The sequence below is a fragment of the Phalacrocorax carbo genome, chromosome 12, assembly GCF_963921805.1.
Source record: "Phalacrocorax carbo chromosome 12, bPhaCar2.1, whole genome shotgun sequence".
Lineage (NCBI taxonomy): Eukaryota > Metazoa > Chordata > Aves > Suliformes > Phalacrocoracidae > Phalacrocorax > Phalacrocorax carbo.
Genome location: NC_087524.1, coordinates 19,925,369 through 19,946,963, shown reverse-complemented (window position 1 = coordinate 19,946,963; position 21,595 = coordinate 19,925,369). Strand labels below are relative to the sequence as shown.

Genomic DNA, 21,595 nt, shown 5'->3' with positions numbered 1-21,595 from the left:
GGCGGTGCGGAGGGCGGCCCTGCGCCCGGGCCAGCGGCGGGGCGGGCGCGGCCCTGGCCCTGCTGCTCCCCTGGACCTGCGGGAAGGGCCGCGGGGCCGGGCCGGGGTGTGCGGGCCTGCGGTGGGGCGGCGGCGCCGCCGGCTCTGCCCGTGTGGTGACAGAGCTCTCCGGGCGGGAACCGGGGTACGTCGTGCCCGTCTGCGGTGAATGTCGGGGAAAGGCTGTGTTAAACTGTGGGGGAGTCCTGGGGGGGGTCACCGGGGCGTGTGGAGATTGAGGGGAGACACACAGGACACGTCCCGGGCCGCCCCTCGCTCCTAAAAAACCCGGGGTTCCCTGTTTGTGCTGCTGATGTCGCCTGCTTTCAGAGACATGGAGTGTTCTGGGAAAGTCACCCGGGCTCTGCGGGACTCCAGGAACGCTTGGGAGCGATCCGTGGGGCAGCTCCCGGCCCTGCCGAAGCAGCCTCGGTCTAAAGGCAAGATAGTATTTGTGTTGTGCAGCAAATGGCCCCGCTGTCGCGCCTGTTTGTGCCGGACCTGCCAGTTCTGCTCTTGCAAAGAAGAGAAAGCCAAGCTGAGGCTGAAGGGGTGCGCTGCGGCCTCCGAGCCTGTCCTGAGCGTCTGTGGCATCAGCCAAATTACTGAAGGCCAAGTTAAAAAAGGAATCAAGTGCTTACTGCTTACTAAAAAAATTAATTCCCAGACTAGTTAGAGATAATTCCAGGCAAACGAACACAAAAGGCAGTGAGGCAGAATACAGTCAGCGTGACGTAAATGTGTTTTTTATAAAAATATCAATCAGGAAAATGTGTTGAAAAATCATAAGCACTAAAAGTATAGAAGTTAATGTTTGACCTCACCTCATGTGGACCGTAAGTCTTCATCCCTAGTTAATGACGAAAGGTAGGTGTTCATGCAGTCATGTGAAGAGGAGGATTGGGGTTGGCTGTTGCCAGCCAGAAGAAATGCAAGGCACAGGGACCGGGATGTAATTTTGGCTTTATAAATGCAATCCAAATAGGTTAGAACTTGCGTGTCTCTTTAAAGTATCAAACATCTCTGTGTTGGTTTATTGTTTGGGGTTTTTTTAATTATTTTTTTGAGAGCTCTGTCAGCTCTGGGAGCGCTTAAGGTCGTTGACAAAATGTGAATGCTGGTACGCAGGGAAAGAACAGAGTGTGGAGAAAGATGTGTCCTCTGGGGGGATGCAGTCTGCATCTGTATACAGTTTTCCATTTTCTTTTTGAAACTATATCAGTCAAGAATGACACTAATTACTAACATTGCTTTTGGTAAAAATCCATGATGTAGTAAAAAGGTCCAAGTCCTTTGCTGCTCCTCTGGATTGCTGTGTCAAAGAACTAGTTCTGTTGTTGAGTTTTGTGACATAGTCACCCAAATAGCAGGAATTACTCTCAAATGTTTTTTCATTGTTGTTATTGATGAGATATGTGTTACGTTATCTGTGATTTTGATAGATTTCTGAACCACACTTCATTGCAGCCTTACAGGTAGGCTTTTATTCTTCTCTGGTTATTAAACCCACCTAATCATAGTAAAAGAACATTGGTAAGAAGTGCATAGGATCCAAAATCCTAGTCTAGGGATTTTTAGTGGTTCCTTAAAAATCATATCTCAACAGTGTCTTAAAATTAATCTCCATTTATGTTTATGGTGGAACAGACAATTCCTTTTGCACTTGGCAATCAAACCTTATTGTGTGACCCATACAGTTGCTTATAATCAGAACAGTATTAGAAAAGTGTAATATATTTTGCAGCTCTTGGTGTCACTTAGTGGCAAGAAACAAAGGGATCCACTTATTTCTTTTTACAAGCTGTCCTCTGTATTAAAGATAGTTCACAATTAGTTTGGGGACAGCTTTTGAAACAAGAAGTTGAGTAACCTACAGGGGTGTTCTTTCTGTACAATGTTTTATATAAAAAATCTGTAAAGGTTTTTTTAAAATGAGAGAGTATTGCTCATTTTTATTGTACTGGTATCAGGAATATACATCCTAATCAGCTTTATATTTTAATTGAAGGCACAGGGATGTTGAATTTTACTGTGTGATGCTGTGAATGGGAACCATTTAATTATATCTGTAAGCATAATATTCTGAATATGCAATATGACCTAAAATTACCCTTCCTCTAAATTAAGTAAGGTGGACTTAAAATTAAGTAATGTGGACTCAGAGAAATAGCACCAAGATGGTTTTAGCCTTCTGTCACGATGTAATGTCTCACACGCTCCAGTCGCTCTTATAGTTTGTTACCAGAGTTAATTGGATGGTTCCCCAATCTCAGACTGACTAATACAAGGTTTTTCCTCATTTTTCTGTCTGTGTGCTCAACACAGAAAATCGGTTGTCCTCTAATTAGCGAGCCTAATGGGTTTTAAATGGTGTTTTTTTAACATTCGAAGAGCGATTTTTGCAGGGTTGTTATTGGTGCTCAGGCAAACAAAGTGCTTGTTCAGTGAGCCAAAAGTGGGTGGCCAGAATCATCCTATAAACAAAGACTTGGCAGTGGAAAACTTATTAAGGTTATTCATACACGCTGTCTTTTCCAGATACAGGTTGAGCACTGCTGGACTCTGCTAGGTGTAGTCATTGTTCTAAGCAGAAACTTTTCATGGTTATTTAGAAGTCTGTGCATAGCTCTCTTGATTCAATACAAAATATATAAGGTATAATTTATAGGTAAAATATATGTAATCTAAAATATATCTTAGTATTTTAAGTTCTTACCTCAGAATACATAAAAAATTTCTGAAGATGCTGCATGTCTTATTTATTTGCTTTCTCGTAATGGTCTTTGATTCAGTAGGAATGTCTGTCAGGGTTCCTGACTCTGTATTTAGCAGAAAGATGGCTGGTTGGAAAGTTGTATTTCAGTCATTTGTAGGGCACTCCTTGGTGACCTCTCAAGGACACAAGTAAACCAGTAAAAATACTGTATTTCTCGTACCGTTGCCAGTGCCGTGGGACCCTCGCATCATTGCAGCAAGTCATAAAAACTGTTCCGTACGTTTTTTTCCCCACAAAAAGAACCCATCATGGAGTTTTAACTTCTTCACCCTTTGAATGCATATTGGCGTAGTTTTGGTTTGAAAAATGTGCTCACGTGTGTGTATCCCTCTTTGGAATCTTGCTTGCCTTCTCTCCTGCTTGCCCGTTAAGATGACATTCTGCCCCATTTCACAGCGGTGTGGTGCCGGGGCACGCTTGCTACCCGAAAGTAAGTTTGGGTGGGTTGTACCCATGGTGTTGGATGTGACGGCCAGGCATTTGGAAATGGATATGTTCCACCAGTCACCGAATCTGTGCGAGCCTGTCCGAACACAGGCAGAAAGAACAGAACGGCCTGAGAGGTTTATGCCTGCGGAAAAAGAGGCTAATTTTTTCAGCAGTAAAACTGAAAACACTCAGAGGGTGGTTGAGATCAAAATACATGTTGTTCACAAACTTACAGATTCTTCGGGTCAAATTTGTTTTCCGTTGGACACTTGCAGCCCCTTTTTGGAGTGAATAACCGAGCTGCCTTCTGGCAGAACCGAAAATAAGCCAGTGGGTTCTAGGGGCGTCGGGGCTGTGCAGTTTTGCTCTTTTTACAAGTGAGCCAGATGCTGAGTCCGAAATACAGCTTGTATGATTTCTTTGCGGAGGAGACAGCTAAGTAGTTGCATCTTGCAGTAGTTTGTGATATTTTATGACTTTGTAAATATTCTTTGGTGTCAGTATATATTTTGTATGCAGGATCTAAACAAAATTAATTTGATTATTGCAAGTCACCTTGTTAAGCATGGATGTTTACCCATTTCTTCTTATTATTCATTACTTGACACAGCAATAAGGCACAGGATGGGAAGTTAATTCATTTTGAACTACCTAAAGAAATGAATTAGAAATCTCCTTTCCCCAGGTGTACCTGAGCTCACTCTCTTGTGTCATTCAGGGCTTTTATTACAATACTTTTGGAAATTGCTCTTTCCAAGAAGTATTATCATCTTGTATTATATACTTTGGAAAGCCTTTCATTTTTTTCCTTGTATGTACATTTTGATGACCTCATAATGTTATTCAACATTATATGTTTTGGAAATAGGAAGGTGTGGTAGGTTAGAGTTAACATAATTTTTCTTGGTGCTGTTAGACTTTAAGAGTACTAGTAGAAATGTAAGCATGTCCTACTTCGAGCATGAGCACTGAAGGTAGAGTTACAGTAAATATTGGCACTAACTTCAGTATCAGAACAACAAAGAACTGTGTGCAAACTAGATTTTTACAAGAATGTTGTTTGTTGGGTTTTTTTTAAAGTGAAGACTGTTACAATGTTAAAGCAAGTGAGAGAAGTCACTTAGCCTTACCTCCTTCCAGCTACTAACAACTGGATACTCAGGAGTACTTGGGAGTCTTACTCTTGAAAGCTATGGATGGGATCTACTTTGGCATGTGCTCTAGTTTGAAATCAGCAAGAATTACAATTTTTGAGAATAACGCCCTTGAAAAAGTCCTTGTTTCTTCTGCCATGTGCGCTTTTAGTCATTCCCTTTGACTTCGCTGGCCTTGGTGTTTCAGAACTGCAAAGCCCTACCAGGTCCCATTGTGTCCATTCTGAGAGCTGGAAGTCTTGTGGAGCACTTCCATTTCTAATGGTGAGGCGTCAGAATCAAACACCTAAATTATGACACCACATTTTAAAACCCAGATTTAAAAAAAGATCAAGTTTAAAATCCACAACATTAACATCGTACCCCGGTCGGATATTGAGCTCCTTGGGGTGGTGCTTTGGGTGCCCTTTTCACCACCTGCATTTTGCAGTGCTTCTGGCTCTAGGTGTGTGACACGGAGCTCTGGTTACTTGTACCAGATCCTGTTTTGTCCACTGTTGTCTAAAGCCGCCTTTTCTCTTTTCATTTTTTGTTGGAACAGGTTTTTTTGTCCTTGATGAAGTTTTGAGGATTTCAACACGTCATGCGAATGAACAAAGTTTAAGAAGTCCTGTACGTTTGGATATTCATAAGTATTAATTTTGAAGATAATTTGCTAGTACTTAAGCAGTATGTAACACATAGATAGTTAAGGTAAATGTGCAGTTTGAGAATGGATTTCTATTTGTTTGCATTACTGCACTTGTTTACTTTGATGCTGTTACCTGTTGTAACAGGCTTCAAATTCAGTGCCAAAGTCAACTTTTAAAGAAGTGAGAGCTGTCAACTTCCATAGTAATGGCAGAATATATTTTTTCAGTCTTGCCTTGATTACCATAGGTATATCAAAGAAGGCGTATGAATATTATTTATATTATAATCAGATGTATAAATGTGTGTATAAATACACACAAAAATGTTTGTATTTTTAAAAAAAATTTTGAAACAGTGCCCTGCACACATTTTCCCCCATGAAAAGGGTTAGACCCCAAATGCATCAAATTAAATCTCTTGATACATAAGCTCTTGCGTACTCATTCTGAATGAGCATAGGGTGGAAACTAATGCGGAAATTAATGGACTAGAATAAGTTTTTATAGATAGGAGCTAATTACGTTACTGAACATGACTGCATTGGAGGGGTTGTTACTTCTTCTACAAAATAGTCTCCTTTAAAATGTATTCTCCTTGATGACTTTCATTATCGTTTCTCCCTTAAGCAGTATTATCTAAAGACAGCATGTTATTTGTTGGGCTTATCAGGGTGGATATTCATGCCCAGAGAATGTACGTTAACTGCTTACTCATTGTATAGAGAGCAGTGCAACTGTTGGCAGCCCAGCTTCTTTGAAGCTGAGCTATTAAAGTCACTGTTCAGTAGAAAGTCCTCTAGATCTAATTTAGATAAATTCCATTACTGTATTTCAGAGTTCTTTTGCAGTTATTTGGTAAACAATGAAGGTTCTGTTGCTGAAGGATCCCAAAGACAAAGATTCAGGACCAGATCCATATATTAAAGTGAGTAAACTTTAAGTAAACAACTGTGTCACTTCTCTACTAAATAACAGTATCGTGCTTTCAGCAAGATAGATGAATTTAACTGTTTCAAGTGAAGAACCTGCTTAATCAAAGTTAGGAGTGCATGACTGAAATTATGATGTTTTCTAAGAAAACATGAAATTAGGAGTGCATGTCAAGTTATGCTAAGAAAAAAAGGATGCTAGAAAAGTTGCTGTTACTGAAAAAAATTGAGTTATGGGGCCTTCGTACTGAATTAACTGTTAAAGCTCTCAGCAAAGTATTGATATTAAAACAATTTCATTTTAATTAATAATGATTATGTTCATAGGGATAGAATTAAGAGTACATAAAAATGTCAGTAGTTGTACTGGGAACATAATGTGAAAAAGAGGTTACCTGTGGCTGTTGTCCCTTCTGCTGGTGCCTTTAGTCATGTGAGTAGGTCTTACTCATAAGAGCAGTTCTATTGACTCTGAAGAGTTACGGAGACGTACAAGGAATGTGGCAGGACTAGGCGAGTGTTTGTGGCTGGGGGACTCCAGGGTTCTGTGCCGGTGAGTACTGTAACCATCCAGTAGCTGTGTAGGAGACCTCAGTTCCACGGCTGCTTGCTTAGTATTATGTTGTAATGGTAAGTAGCTAACAACGCCAAACTAGATTTGTTAGTAAAGGCAAATAAGGTGCCTTTGTGTTCTACTTTAAGAAGAAATATTTGTGCTTAGTCAGTTCTGTGAAAAAGGAAAAGCTACCATTTAAAATCTATTTCAAGAGCTGTAAACCTTTTGTTGATAGGAATTAGGATTACACGGATTTGAAGCAACTTTGATTCCAGTTTTGTCATTTGAATTCATATCTCTTGGAAGCCTATTTGAAAAGGTAAGTTTTAAAATAGCTTTTATTATTTATAATTTAATAAGTTCAACATTAATTATAATAATTATATTTATTATAGTATAACATCTATAATTTATAAAATTGGTATACAATTAATATATTTCTATAAAATATACTTTTTATAATTATAATACATAGTATTTATATATAACTATAGATAATGATAATAAATTATAATATAATTTATTATCAATAATAATAATTTTAGAATTATTTCAGTTGTCTCATTTTCAAGAGAATTTAGGCCATGGCTGCCAAGATGCCATTTTTATCTAGATTTAATAATGTCCTTCATGGTACCTCTTTTTGTGTTTCCGCAAACACAGCTGTATACGCTACCGTGGTTTATATAACATAATACAGTATTGTGTACCGCATCAAGTATGTTGGCTATACTTGTTAAAGAATTAGGTTGGTCAGGTGGAATTCTCATTTAGGCTGATGGACCATAGTCACAGGTATTGGGGCATTTTGTCACAACAGAAAGTTAGAAGCCTGTAGTAACAACTAGAGGTTACCCGAGGTTCACACTTGTACTGAAATTGTGTACTGTGTCTTCTAGTGATGTGCAATAAAGTTGCCTAATCACCGTTCTCTTTCTACTCTTTCTTTGATGCATATATTTCATTTTAAAATGTTGGAAATGTTTTCCGAGGGAGGCTCCCTTTACTGAGAATCGCCAACAGCACTGCACTCTGTTAGGTGTTTGAATGTAGCATGGTCTGCATTTACAAGTGATCCAAGTAGTTTCTCCCTATTTTTGTATTGATCTTTGAGAGCCCATTAGTAACCTCAGCTGTTCTTCGAGGGGCAGGGGGCAAGGAGCTCTCTGGGTAGTGCCCTCTGTGTTACTGCTTTGTTCTCTTGTGTGAATTTGTAAGTACCTCATCTGTTGTTCGCCCATCCCTCCAGCTGATTTCAGGGACAGGAATCCTTGTCCGTTCCTACAGATTCTCAGAAGTAATCTCATCAGCGCAAGTTTTGTTCCGAATTTGAGATTCATTATACATTTCTCTTATAAATACTCTGGCTACTGATAGTAATGAAATACTTGCCCATTTCAGACATTTATTGAAGCTGTTCTGCTCTTCACAAGATAACAAAGGATTGATCAACTGAATGTTTAAATTTATTTCCTCATTTATTTATTTATTAAATTTACTGCTTGGAAGTAGCTCTCTCATCCAGAATGTTATGGAGGCCTAGTTTTTACCAGTCCAAGAGCATTAGAAGCCATCAAGATATGTTTAAAAGAGAACAGTAAAAATGAAGGTAAGTGCATATTGATATTCCTTGGTCTCTCTGTTTCAGTATTTTATGATGTTTGTAATTTTATTTCATCTGCTAGGTGTTTGGAGTAAGGTTTTTGTAAAATAAGGCAATCTCATACTTCCTTTGGCATCCTACAGGCGTCTTGCTACCTTGAGCTTATAAGGATTGAGTTTTCCATGCTTATGCTGTTGTTAAAAATGAAAGGAAAGAGCTTTTGGTGCAAAGTGCTAATCAGTGTGAACTTTTTCAGTTGTGGTTAGTTCTTGCATAAGGAATATTTTGCTGCAGTGCCTAGTTCTGCTTACTAACTACTTTCCTCCTTTAAAGAGAGGAGCATGTTATAGACTCTGGCCAGTGCTACTCCTGTCCCTGTATAATTCATATGAAGTCTTACAGCAAAAGAGATTTATCTGTCTTGAATATAGCATTTCTCAGGTGAATAAAATATTAGCTAAAAAGTGGTGAAGAAGTGGTGATACGAAGAAGCCAGTCGATCAGTTGTGAGTAAGAATCCTGCAGAGTGCTAAATAGAAATTACTGTACCAACGATCTAACAAATCCTTGTAAACTCGTCTAAATTCTTATGCTAAGTCATAACTTCTGGCTTTGAGTTTCTATGTACACTTATATTGTTTTATGGCTTTATCTGCTCCATATTTGGGCTGTAGCCATACTAACCAATGCACTGTGAGTAAGGTCACACTCTTGAGGAGGCAGTAAATACATCTGAGGCTGGTAGCTTATTCTAGCATTTTCAGCAGCAGAGGGCTATGTTTTTGGATTTTTGGTCAAATGTCATCTCTATCTAGAGTTCATCCCTAACCTTGGTTAGAAGTTTTGGGAGCTGCTAAAATACATATTTTAACCAAAATGAGTCTTCAGTTCCTTTTGTGTTCATTTCAAAGGTAACTAATCCTTATCTTTTCCCTTCTTTAGAATAGTTTCTTCTCTTTTTTTTTTTATGGTTGCAGTTTCTAAGTTTAGTTTTCCCCAGGAGTACTAGAAAGGAACTCAGCGTCCTGGGCTGTACTTTTTTGAGACAAGATAGCAAAAGACTTAGCGTATCTATTTTTGACCCATGATGATTTTGGGCATAGGGAATCACGTAGCTGGAACCAAGAGGTGTAATCCATAACCTACTTCCTGCCTGAAGGAGGAAAACCATTTCCTAGTAATTTTATTTTGGTCTCTGGTACATTTTATTTCTGAGCTGATAACTTATTTTTGGTGTATGTTTAAAACACAATAAGTTTCTCTATTGTTTTTGTATAAGAAAGAGTTATGTTACAGAGTACTGAGTGCATGGATATAGATTTTTACCCTTTTATTTGTTGTCATAGAAGATTATATTTGTTTTCTGCCTAAGCCTTCAGTTTTAAAACCACCAGTTTGTATGTCTAAATCTTCCTTTGTACTATGTGCTGGTTTTTCCTATGAGTCTTGATGCTTTTTTAAATTCTTAATGCCAAAATAGAAATTAACATTGCAAGTTGCATGTGATCTGGCATAGGGCAAATGCGCATTAAAAATGCTACTTAACAAAAGCAGCTAAGAACTGTTTACGCAAATGAGGCTTTTAAAAACATGTTGTAGACCACTATTTACACAATGAAAAAGTACATTAAAAATTAATTTTGTACATCCAGATTTGCTGAAATACGTGGCGGAGTGTTAGTTATTATTTTTTTGCTGTATTTGTAGAACAAACAGGAGTTCTCATTTAGCTCGTTTAGCATTCATATTTTGTTGCCACGTGCTTAAATTTAATGTAATGTTTTTCAGCCTGGTCAAAATCTCTTAAACAAAGATGGAATACCAAACCAGCGTATGTGGTAGGAAAAGCTACAGCTTCTCTAGGTAAGCTGGGTTTATAAAAAGAAATCCTAGACAAATCTGTCCTGTAAGTATGATTTTTGGAGTATTACTGGCTATTTAAGGGTGCTTGGAAAAAAATACAGGTAAGTTATAAATGGATAACTTTGGAAATAGGCAATGGTATTATACACATTAGAACTGTACATGCTTGCTTCAGCTAAGGATCTAGCTTCTGGTTTTTCATTACTTTTATTGTAATGTGATATAACTGCTTTAAAAATTTAGTCAAAAAAGAAAAAACCCACTTTTAATTTGCATGTGTGGTTTTTTTTTTTTTAATTCACTTTGGAAATGAAATTGGATGAGGGGGATTATAACGTGATCGTCAAAGATTGTAGAGAGTCTGATGCACTGGCCCTTCTTTCCCTCAGTGTTCCTGTGAGGCATTTGCCAAGCAGACGTCAGCAGCGTACATATTGTCCTCAGCAGGTCATCTGCTTCATTTGGCTTGAGGCTGGTTTTAATCTGATGCAATACACATTCTATGTGCATAACAAAAATGCAGTGTACGTTTTCGTTTATGAAAGCCTTTCGTATTGTAAAATTGCACTGTAGCTTTAGCTTCCGCTGAACCACATAGGAAATATTATGAAAAGAATAACATTAGAGAATTTTAAGTGTCTTGATGGTTTTCTGCTTCTAATCCAAAAATAATTTGGGTAAGTCCTGGCTACCTCTACGAAAAGCATGATTTTTTTTAGGCAGACTGGTAGCAATACTGGATCACCAACCAGTGACACCCAACAAGCATCTTGCATCAATCAAGTCCCAAATTAGTTAACTTCTCAGGGATTCATCTTATCCCTCCTGACTTGCTTAAATAAGAGCAGTGTTATACTCTCAGATTTGCCAATAGGATTTCAGCCTTCACTAGAAAGAACAGCGATGCGCTCATCGGGAAGCTACCTGCGTCCAAAGCGTGCCAGGAGCTGCAGCCTGTTCAGCATAGTTAGGCAGTGCTTTCTGTTTCACTGCTTCAGGTACAAGAGTTTAAAAACATCTCCAAAACAGCTTAGCTATGCCCAGAATTCTTCGGTTGTACCTTTTTCATGTATGTCTTCCTAGAGCCAAAACCAAATTTTTGATTGCATGTTACTACTTCAAGTGGCCTACTTTTTTTTCTTTTCCAACAAGTATTTGTGTGCGTGTATCAAGGTGTGTCTCCCTTTTCAACCCATGTTTCTGTGACAGTAAATCTGACTTGTTGATTTCAATGTCTGTCTTTGCTGCTTTTGGTTATAGTGGAAGAAATTGGCCTTACTCCACAAGGAGAAAAGTCTGGAAATGCTGAAAAATTAGCTGAATATATTTGCTCAAGTAAGTATCTAAAATCTTCTACTTAAATTAAGCTAATGCACCTTCTGTTGTTTCAGGATTTCATATGAATAAAATTGAGTGTACAGTGAAGCAGAGAAGGACATGCTGCATATATCTCTTACATGTAGAACCCGTGAATTCGGCCTCTGGGAATGTGGGTGATCTCTCTAAAAGGCGATAGAAAATACTTTGAAATACCTACACTAAATATTAATTTACATGAAATCTTAGACTCTGTAATTGATTAATAATACTGTATGTCCCAGTAGACAAGGTATTTTTTTACTAGAAGATCAGAGCTGTGATGGTTGGAAATTGCTGCTTAATCATAAGATTGTGATTATAGACGTGCTGGTTCTCTGTGAACTTCGGGTGACTGGACTTTGCTTGCTTGAAACCAGTTGATGCTGGGGATTTTGCACGTGGTTTTAGAGGAATCTATTTTTCAGCACCAAAGGGGAGTGGTTTTGAAGAAGTTGCAGGAGGGGTTAGTTAAAATCACAGAATCACAGAATCCCAGGTGCGAAGGGACCTCAGGGATCATCTAGTCCAACCTTTCTAGGAAGAGCACAGTCTAGACAAGATGGCCCAGCACCCTGTCCAGCTGAGTCTTAAAGGTGTCCACCATGGCCGAGTCAACCCCTTCCCTGGGGAGATGATTCCAATGGTGACTGTCCTCACTGTGAAAAATGGTGTTTTGTTTAACCATTTTCTTATGGTTAAAGTTGTAATGCTGATGTGTTTGCTGCTTCTAAATGTAGTATCAGATTGTTGGGTCATTTTAAAAGTCTAGTTAGTCTACTTACTCATTTATTTTTTTTACTGTATTTTATTAAAATTTCCAATAGTAATAAGAAACATTTTTAGGCTTCGGGGCTGATTATTTTTTAAACGGATGGGTCAGTACAAGCTGTGAAAAAAGAGGCTGTGTTTTTGTACAGCCTGGGTTACAGAACTTGGGCGACGTATGCCATAAGCCAGAGGTGCCAGTGCAGTGAGTTTGACCTCGGAGCTTCAGACACACGTGGTGGTGTTCCAGGGGATCGACGGCTGAGGCACATGCTGCCTTCGAAGTGTCCCTCGGAGTTCGGCTGGGAGGAACAGTTAGCAAAAGTCAGCAGGATTAGTCCCCAGGCTCTCTGAAACTCACTGCTAAAATACTGTCTGTACCAGGTGAAAATCACACCTAAGCAGCGGTATCTCAGCAGCAGCCTGTCAGCTGGCAGATCCTCCTCTGTGCTTTGGTATGACCTGGGGCACATCCCTGCTCGTGTGAGAAAGCGGGGAGCTGTATAGCGCAGCCTCATAGTGAAATAGAGGGTGGCTTTCAGTCTGATACAAAGGCATGTCCTTTGCTGAAGGACTTTCTGCCCCAAATTTAAAAAGAGAAACAGAACCCTTCATCTAGAGGCTCACGCAGTATCTGCTAATTGAGCAGAGAATGACCAGCGCTTTGAAAGCCACGTTATTCAGCCGGTCGAGGGAAATAGTCTGCCATTGGCTAACCCGAGTCAGAGAAACAAATGACAGTCAGTGCAATTATTCTAGATGTTGGTCGAATTATTGTATCCGCTGGTATAAAAGCCCTGCTGCTGGCTGCACTTTGAACTTGCTGAATAAGGTGCTAGGTGCTTCAGCAGTGGGAATGATGTTAAGAACCCTGACATGTTATTTTTGGCTTTTATGCATAACATTAGGTATGAAAGAGAGTGTTGGTTATCAAAGTCTGCGTAGTAGCAGAGATTTATAGGTAGAAGAAAAATTGATTGGAGCTGGCAAGTATTGTTTTTTATGGGCAGAGTGCTCTGTAATTCAGTGGGAAATATTTTAACTATATGGAATATTTCATGATAAAAATTATAGTTGTCAACACAAGATTAAATAATAAATTCTGAAAATTAAAAGTGAAATTTTCAACACACAAATGCCATAAGTGAAGAATAACCCGCCTCTACTCTTCAACAGATATTTTAAAACATAGACAGGTTTTAACTGATTTTTTTTTTTTTTAGTGCTAGGAAATCTAGTTTTGCTAATGAATTAATGTTTGCCAGTTTGCAGAAAGAGGTTTTTTTGCAAAGGAAGATGAGAAAAATACTGGTCTCTCTTGTATCAATGTGAAAAAACATAGGACCAGGTCTGAAGAAAACAGCACGTGTAATACCAGGGGTGGAAAAATTCCTCGATGGCGAGCCTGTGACTGGCAGTTTCTGTGTCGTAACCTCTTCTTGGTTATTTTCTGGGTCCAGCTGAGGATTGTCCTGGATCTTCCTTCTCCCTTGGGAGCTGCTTGGTTCCCAGACCCGCTCACTCCTGACCACGCGGGACGCCGTGACTGTGTCCCCGCTTCGCATGCACGCTCCCGCAGAGCTGGGAGCTGGCGGTCACGGAGGGAGCAGGGCAGGGAGCGGCGCTTTCTGGTGACAGGGAGGAGTTCGGTCCAGAGCCAGCAGCAGCTTCGCTGCCCGCCACAGGGAAGGAGAGATCTGTGTGTTTTACAGCCTTTTACATAGCATCTCCTGAGGGCAGTTGCGTACCTGAACACCAGCAGGCCGTTTCAGTTAGCACAGTGCTGCAACACTTCTGGTATCCTTGCAAAAATGACTGCCTTTGAATACCCTTCAGTTTTGATAACCAACCAGTGAATTTCAATCATTGGAGACTGCTTGCTCTTGATATGTATAATCATACTCAGAGATTTACTGGATTGTGTGTATTTATGCGCTTGCAATTTATCAAGTGGTTTATAACAACCTCTGAAGTACAGATGAAATTACATCATGTTCCCTATTATGTATATATTTATTTTTCTTTATGCATAAAATAAGTAGAGATGATAAGAATAGCTCTAATTTTTTTATATCATTAGAATTTATTTTCAGAACAAAATAAAATCTGAAGCAATGATATTTCTTTTGTTACTCACCTTTTGTGCTTTGGTGCCCATCTCAGCTTAAGTGCTTGGGAGAATAAGGAATTTACTCCTTAGCTAGCTAGCTTTTCTCGCTTTTTAAGGCAGATTTTTTTTTTAGTTTTATTACAGCGTAACATTTGTGTTGGTTACAGAAGTAGGGGTACCGTTAGGGCCAATGCTTGGTGTGTTGTTCAGGCCTACCAAGGAATTTTCCTGTGCTTTGTAAACACAAGTCAAAAAGGATTAGTGCTTCTTTACTGATATCACATTGACATTTCAATTAACCGACATGAGTTCTAGGAGGATTAATGCTGAAATACTTAGGGTTTATCTTATTATTTTAAAATCTCTTCTACATTCTGTCCCAAGTTCATTCTTCCTTCCTGTGAATTATTACAAGCATATCTGTGGCTTCTAGTAACACTTCAGTGTGTGTTTAGGACAATCAAATATATCTGGGTTGACTCCTTCTAGGGTCTTTCCATTTGATTTTTATTATGCTGTCTTTTTTTTTTCCCCTGAGACATCTCTGATGCTTGCTGTTATAAACCAAGAATCTACTGCCAGCACTTAAAAAAAGGCATTTATTTTTCTAGTAGTCATCTCTTAAATGTGTGTATTAACATATCTGAATTAGTAATAAAATTATGTGTTGAGGAACTCATTTATTTTGGAAGATGAATGCAAAGTTGTGTGCAGCCACGTAGAATTTAATCTTGACACTTTCTCTGCATTTTTTATTTCTAGAAAAGGCAAACTGTGCAAAAAAAAAAGTCTGCTGTTAAATTCCTCTCCAGAAGTCGAATTCTTCCTTGATTAAAATGCTCTTTACCTTTTGCAAAGTGTCAATATTCACTTTTATTAGAAAAAACCTAGTAGTGAAAAACTTTCCAAAACAATTAGCCCTAACCCCAGGGAATTACCGAGAATCTCATAGAGACAGTGCTTTCCCATTCCTCCGGAGCCAGGTGGTTGCGCTCACAGTGCGGCGGTGGTTGTCCGTGTCTGCACGTTCCCCTCTGCGCCGCGTGGGCGCTCGCAGAGCGCACGGGGCAGGGGGGCTGCCAGGAAGGAGGAGGTGGCGACACCATTCCCTGGTGCTGGTTTTTAAGCAGAATTTGTTTACTCCTCTGCTAATGTATTAGAAATATACAAAACCTGTCACGTGCATCGTGTCCACCCAGAGTTAGGAACAGCCATCTATCAGAAGGGGCCTTCCAAAATCTCCAGGGCGCTTTCACGTGTTGGCAATGTTGGAGGTCGCTTCCCTTTTAAAGGACAAGAGCAACTGAGGATATCCACTTCCACCCTAGCAGTGGAAGTAGAATAATTTTACCCTGGGGAAATAAGAAAATAAAGACTTTCAGATAGGCTGAACCTTTTCAGCAAAGTCTTTCTGTCTTCTTTGCCTGCCTGAACATTCTTTTACATAGAGAGAGCTGTCACATATCGCGTGGGACTAAGATTTTTAAAATATAAAATTGAGGAAGATTGTGTTTCTGAGGAGGAGGAGATAACTTGCTCAGTACTTTTTTTGCTTTGTAGGATGGCAAGGGGAATAGAAATGCAGCTTATCTTTTGTGAGATCTTTTTAGCCAATGTATTCATATTATAGTTATGGAATATTTTTTAATTTACATGCTAAGTAGCCTCTGTGCTCTGACTTGTGGATGCAGCTGCACTGCAAACGTTTTCAGTTATCTTTGGGCTGTGGCTGTGATGAAGCACGTGGCATTTCCTGCAGTGTTCAACATTTGATACCTTTAAAATGTATTAAATGTACCATATTTACTCTTTTATAAGGACTTAAGTTAATTAACGTTCTTGTTTGTGTGTTTTTAGGAGAGAAACCTAATTCCTCAGCTCTTCTTTTTCCTTGTGGAGCCCTGAAAAGAGAAGTACTTCCTACAGCACTTCGAGAAAAAGGTTGAACTTCCCTGGAGCCTCCTTTTGACTAGTCAGTTATGCGAAAAGTTGTATCTAAAGCTTGTGAACCAAATTTGAAAGTAAAAATTGAATTTGCTGTTATGTTGGCTAGAAGTTAGAGGATGGGGGTAAAAACTGAGGTTGGATTGCTGCCCTCGGCTCTGGGACTGAGCTGTAGTGTGACACGAGCGAGGTTATTTGCCTTGTTCTTCACTTGCGGTCTCTTCTGTGAGGTGGAAGGGGACTTATTCGCAGAAGTGTCGCAAGACTTGCTGGTTTTCCACTATGCTTTGAGGTCCTCTGGTTGCAGATGCTTTAGTGTATCTTGCAATTATAGAAACACCTATGAATCCTTCACAGATTTTTTTTCTGTATCTTTTTAGCCTAAAATAGTACACTGAAGTGCAGTTGGTGTGTTGAGGGTGGTGTTTACTGAAGTAATAGTAACTGATGAAACCCTGTTTAACTATGAATGTATATTCTGATTCCAGGTGTACCTCTGGAAAGCCTTACCGTTTATCAAACAACCCAACACACTGACCTGCAGGAATCATTGAGCCGTTATTTCTCACAACAGGTATGGGATGCTGATGTAATCTGCAAATTTTTGAGGTATATGACAGTACCTGGCAGAATATACTCCTTTTTTCAGCTGTCTGTAAATGCTACTTGTGGTGATACCAGAGTATCCTGCGTAGGCTTCTTGGTTTGTTTCCCTGTTGGCTACCAAGAAAATCCTTGGGCAAAAGTTTCAGACCGAGAGCGTGAGTCCCTCAGTTACTTGTTAGGGCAATCGCAAATGAGCTTAAAAGACACTGCCTCCGTTTGAAGGAGGAAACAGAACCTTGCACATTTTATCTAAATTTCAAAATATATGTATGTTTCAGAATTACTGGAAAACAGCTGCATAAATAATTGCATATGCAGTTATTGCTTTGAGCTGGACAAGACTGCTTTTTAAGTAATACTGTCTCAGAAATTATATTTAGTGAGGCTATTTATTGAATATGGAATATTATTAATTTTTATTAGTGTAATTGAAATATCACTGGATATCTTTGCTGTATTGTACAAATCAGGATCTGCTAGTAGTTACTGCCCTGCATAGTTGCAGTGTTACTTCTCTGATTATCCAGTTTATGAATGTAGTAATCTCATTTTAAGTGTTCGTTGTGATCTAACCCCGGCCGGCAGCTCAGGCCCACGCAGCCGCTCGCTCACTCCCCCGCAGTGGGAAGGGGGAGGGAATCGGAAAGGTAGAAGTGAGGAAGCTCATGGGTTGAGATAAAACCCGTTTAATAAGGAAAGCAAAAGCCACGCACACAAGCAAAGCAAACCAAGGGATTCCTTCGCTCCTTCCCGTGGGCAGGCGGGTGCTCAGCCATCCCCAGGACAGCAGGGCTCCATCACGCCTAACGGAGACTGGGGAAGACAAACGCCATCACTCCCAACGTCGCCCCTTCCTTCTCCCCCCAGCTCTATGTGCTGAGCACGACGCCGTGTGGTGTGGGGCAGCCCTGGGGGCAGTTGGGGTCACTGTCCCGCTGTGTCCCCTCCTGACCCCTTGTGCACCCGGCAGAGCACGGGGAGCTGGAAAAGTCCTTGACTAGTGTAAGCACAACTCAGCAACAACTAAAACATCTCCGCATTATCGACACTGGTTTTAGCACACATCCAAACCGCAGCCCCGTACTGGCTACTGTGAAGAAAATTAAGTCTATCGCAGCCAAAACCAGGACAGCGTTAGAATTCCAAGGGACGTGCTCTTGACAAGTGTAGTGAGATATATTTTCTAGAATTGCTATTAATATTTTTCTCTTTTTAAAAACTACCTAATCTAGTAAATCATGGGTCAGTGCATAGTAAAAGATTTGAAGGTACTAATGATTGCTTTATTTTTTCAAGACTGCCTTTTTGAATTTTCCATTTGTAGAAGCCCACATTGTCTGTAGGATTAATTTTATTCCAAATGCAGGCTTTCCTTCTTACAGAAACTTGGCCTCCTTGAGCACGTCGCACCTCTTTTTAAAATCTGTGCATTAATGACTTGTTAAATTACATATTGATTTTAAAGTTCTTTTCCAAGAGGTCCTAAAAGGCTACGGCACGGGCAGTCTCACTGATGCATTGTAGTATCCTGGTGTTCCCAGGTGGATATTGCAGTTCTGGACCCCACAGCATTTAGTTTATAGCAGTTATAAAAGTCAGTGGGTAGCACATATGCATTCTGTAGCTCCCTGAACTCTTCACGGAACCCCTTGCTTGCTGCAGTTAGACGTTCGTTTCAGTGTAAAGCTGTTAAAATGTGTTTCTCATGCACTTTTTAGTTGTTTTTAACTGCTGATATTGTGGTTATATATTTAGTGCATGGAGAGCTGAACATAAAATGACAAGCGTTTAGCACTTTGTGAGACAATGAGCAGCACTCTGTTAAACTGTCATTCGGGCCTCCACGAGCTAAGGCTAGCTTCCAAGTCACGCACTATAAAATAACAACAGATGTAGTTTGGAACTAGTGTATCTTCCTTGTCAGACAGAAATCATGATAAAGAAAGCATGTGCTCTGGGTCCGCAGCTCAAGAGCACGGGACCGTCACTCCAGGCAGAATTTTGCAGTTCTGTTTGGCTACAGAAGATTGCTGCTGCTATCTTAAGGCTGGCTTATTCTGAGAGCGAAAGCCCTTCCAGGGGTCTGCAGTTTTAGGGCATCGCCTCCTCTTTGCCAGAGCGTCTCAGAACTTCGGGCAGACCACGTGAGCTGGGAAGCAGAGAACACGTGCAGACCTGAGATAGGTGGGAAAGGATTTAGGGGCAATAACTTGCTGAGTTTTCTTTCTAAACAGGAAAATGAGTACGGTTCCAAAACATTTTCAGTACATTTATCAGCAAGTGCTTGTTTGTCAAAGTGTTTGGTTAAAGTCACACCTGAATTTCAGCATTCGGTGGTAGAATGGGGGGGGTTGGCAGGCTGTCTGCACCACAGGAATCCCTTGCTGTTGGCTTAGCTGCTGCTCCTCACCACTAAAAACACTTGACGTCCATGTAGACGCAGTTGAAGCGACTCATGTCAATGTGTACGGACGTGCGGCTGGAACAGCGAGTAACCTGTGCCAACCTGTGGTTACTTTTGCTCAGGGAATTCCAGCAAGCGTCGTGTTCTTCAGTCCATCTGGTGTCAAATTTTGCCTCCAGCACATTCAGAAGCTTTCGGGGGATTTTATCAACCGTATCAAGGTATCTTCTCCTTAAAAGTGGTGAAATACAATAGGGAGCAAGTTTGGGGTGGGCAAATGACATAGAGGAAAGCTGTTACACCCATTACAAACCTTCCTTTCCTCTTTTGTTTGTTTTTATTGCTCTGAAAAAAATGTTTATTTCTCTGAAAAAACAGGTTGTAGCAGATACATAGGTAGCAAACAAATGTTGTTATACAGCTGAGAGCTTTTTTTAAAAAAAAAGAAGAATTGTTTTCACCTAGAATTTTTTTCCCCAACTAACTTGGCCACTGGGTATAGGCTTTACTTCTCTTTGTGAAAATAAAATTTCTCTTAGGAGCTTTAAATGTTTCTAATGGCGAGATAGAAATTACTTAGGAAAGATTATTATTTAAGTAACTCAGTTGAGAGGCAGTTTTTAATACTGAAAATCTTCGACTTGAAATGGCGAGTACGGCTCAGTAAGCTCAGCCATGCGAGCTGATACACTGAGTGTCGGCAAAGGAAGGGTGTGTACCTAGTAACTGGTAAGAGCCGGTGCCGTACCTGACTACGCTGTTGTAACGGTACCTAATGTCATTTCAGTTTGCTGCTATCGGTCCAACCACCGCGGAAGCCATGGAGGCGGCAGGAATCCCAGTTAGCTGTACTGCAGAGAGTCCGACCGCCCAGGACCTCGCTGCTGGGATCCAAAAAGCACTTCACTTGCAGAACTGCTGTTTAGCTAAACAAGAGCACAGCATGAATTTAAGGTGAATATGGTGCTGTAGGAGGATTTTCTGCTTTGCAGACCTCTTGTCCTGCACGAAAGTATTTTTCGGGAGTATGCGACCCTGTCTGTGTCAGGGCCTGGTGTGAGAAGCTTGCATCTACATATCTAAGAAATCTAGAATTTGTCCAGCATCTCTTAAAGCGTCTGGCTTTTCTCATGTGTGCAGTGTAAATATTTTATGTGAGCGTTCCTTGAAAAGTAGTTGCGAGAGGCTAACCTGCATCAGAGTAGTGTGTTGAAATAAGGTCAGCATATCACCTCGGGTATCTCCGAGCACACAAGGGTAGGTTTTCATCTCTCTGTGTTACCAGTTTTACGTGCATGTCGTCTTTTTCTTTTGTGGAAGAAAATCATATTTACAATGAGTATTTTCTGTTATAAAGTTTAATTGTTTATTGTTCTGCTTTTCAAATATTTATGTTAAATTCATGATTGTAGATTCTCAATGGATTAGCACAATTCTTGTGGAGGACAATTAGTGTGGAGCTAATGGCAGGTCAGCTATTCCCACTAAATATCCTTACAGCAGAGGGTCTTAAAAAATTAGGTTTTGGTTTCTATTCCTGTAATGAAGGTGGATTTATTAACAGAAAAATAAACTGGCTTATCATCATTAATAATAGTGTTAGAGTTTGGATGTGGTTTATGCTTTAATTGTTTATCTGCAAAAGGAGAAGTAGTAATCCTATTTAGCGCTAATGCTACCTTTGCTAATGCTAAGAAATTCATAGAAGATTTAAATAATAATATACTCAATTATAATCCTCATGAAAGTCATTTGTGTTGTTATTCTATGAACGTCAGCACTATCCTAACAGAGAAATCCTCATTTGCTGTAAGTTTCTCTTAGCTTAGTTCTGAGTATATGACCTGAATTTCCAATCAGGTGAGGTGCTCCGTACCTAGACTAAGAGTTAATCTGAACCCAATTACGTTAATATAAACTGAAGTCACTTCAGATGGTGTGTTCGGGTGCATCAGTCACACCGGGCACGGTAAGACAACCATTTTGCTTTATAAAGCAGTTCAATTTATTGAGATGAAATAGAGTCTCAGAAGTAATGTGGAACAGGGGGAGGGATCACTGCAGAACGTCCTGTAGGAGACTGGAACCGCTGCGGTGACTGGACGTGGCTGCAGGAGCGCGGAGACAGGCCCCAGGGAAAGGAGGATGACAACGATTACACAGCAGTTGTTGACTTTGCCCCTGGTTTTTTTAAGACGATTGAAGTTAAGCTGTTGAACATTCAGATTCAGCTGGGTAGTGTCATTGTAACACAGAGCGTGCAGCACTGGTCATCTCTTCATTCAAAAATAAATCCACGGCAGAGTGAGGATTTGGAAGTCTGTTCAGGTCCCCCGCAGTGCTGCTCGCACCTCTGGAGTCTGCCATAGAGACGGCTGGGAGAAGCTTTGTGTGAGCCTTGGGGAGGAGGAGGAAGGGAGATGGCG

At 40.2% G+C, this 21,595-nt stretch overlaps 1 protein-coding gene across 2 annotated transcripts; it reads left to right on the top strand.

Moving 5' to 3' along the window:
- Nucleotides 1-24: 24 nt before the first annotated feature.
- On the top strand, nucleotides 25-20,763 carry UROS (uroporphyrinogen III synthase). Of its 2 annotated transcripts, XM_064464371.1 has the most exons (10): nucleotides 33-184; nucleotides 5,866-5,955; nucleotides 6,751-6,834; nucleotides 8,028-8,124; nucleotides 9,907-9,981; nucleotides 11,242-11,316; nucleotides 16,073-16,156; nucleotides 16,648-16,733; nucleotides 19,292-19,390; nucleotides 19,957-20,763. In XM_064464371.1, the coding sequence occupies exons 2-10, from the start codon at nucleotides 5,893-5,895 to the stop codon at nucleotides 20,125-20,127; spliced, it is 834 nt and encodes a 277-aa protein (XP_064320441.1). In that variant the 5' UTR covers nucleotides 33-184; nucleotides 5,866-5,892; the 3' UTR covers nucleotides 20,128-20,763. The 2 variants fall into 2 exon arrangements, with proteins under 2 accessions (XP_064320442.1, XP_064320441.1); XM_064464372.1 differs by lacking the exons at nucleotides 19,292-19,390; nucleotides 19,957-20,763 and having other exon boundaries at nucleotides 25-184; nucleotides 16,073-16,187.
- The last annotated feature ends 832 nt before the right edge of the window (nucleotides 20,764-21,595 follow it).

What these genes read in the sequence shown, in the direction of transcription:
- UROS (XM_064464371.1), top strand. Translation starts at nt 5,893, where the DNA reads ATGAAGGTTCTGTTGCTGAAGGATCCCAAAGACAAAGATTCAGGACCA. An exon ending in GACCAGATCCATATATTAAA is followed by an intron (nt 5,956 to 6,750) that starts GTGAGTAAACTT and finishes TTTTGTTGATAG; the next exon opens with GAATTAGGATTACACGGATT. An exon ending in AAAAGCTACAGCTTCTCTAG is followed by an intron (nt 9,982 to 11,241) that starts GTAAGCTGGGTT and finishes TTTTGGTTATAG; the next exon opens with TGGAAGAAATTGGCCTTACT.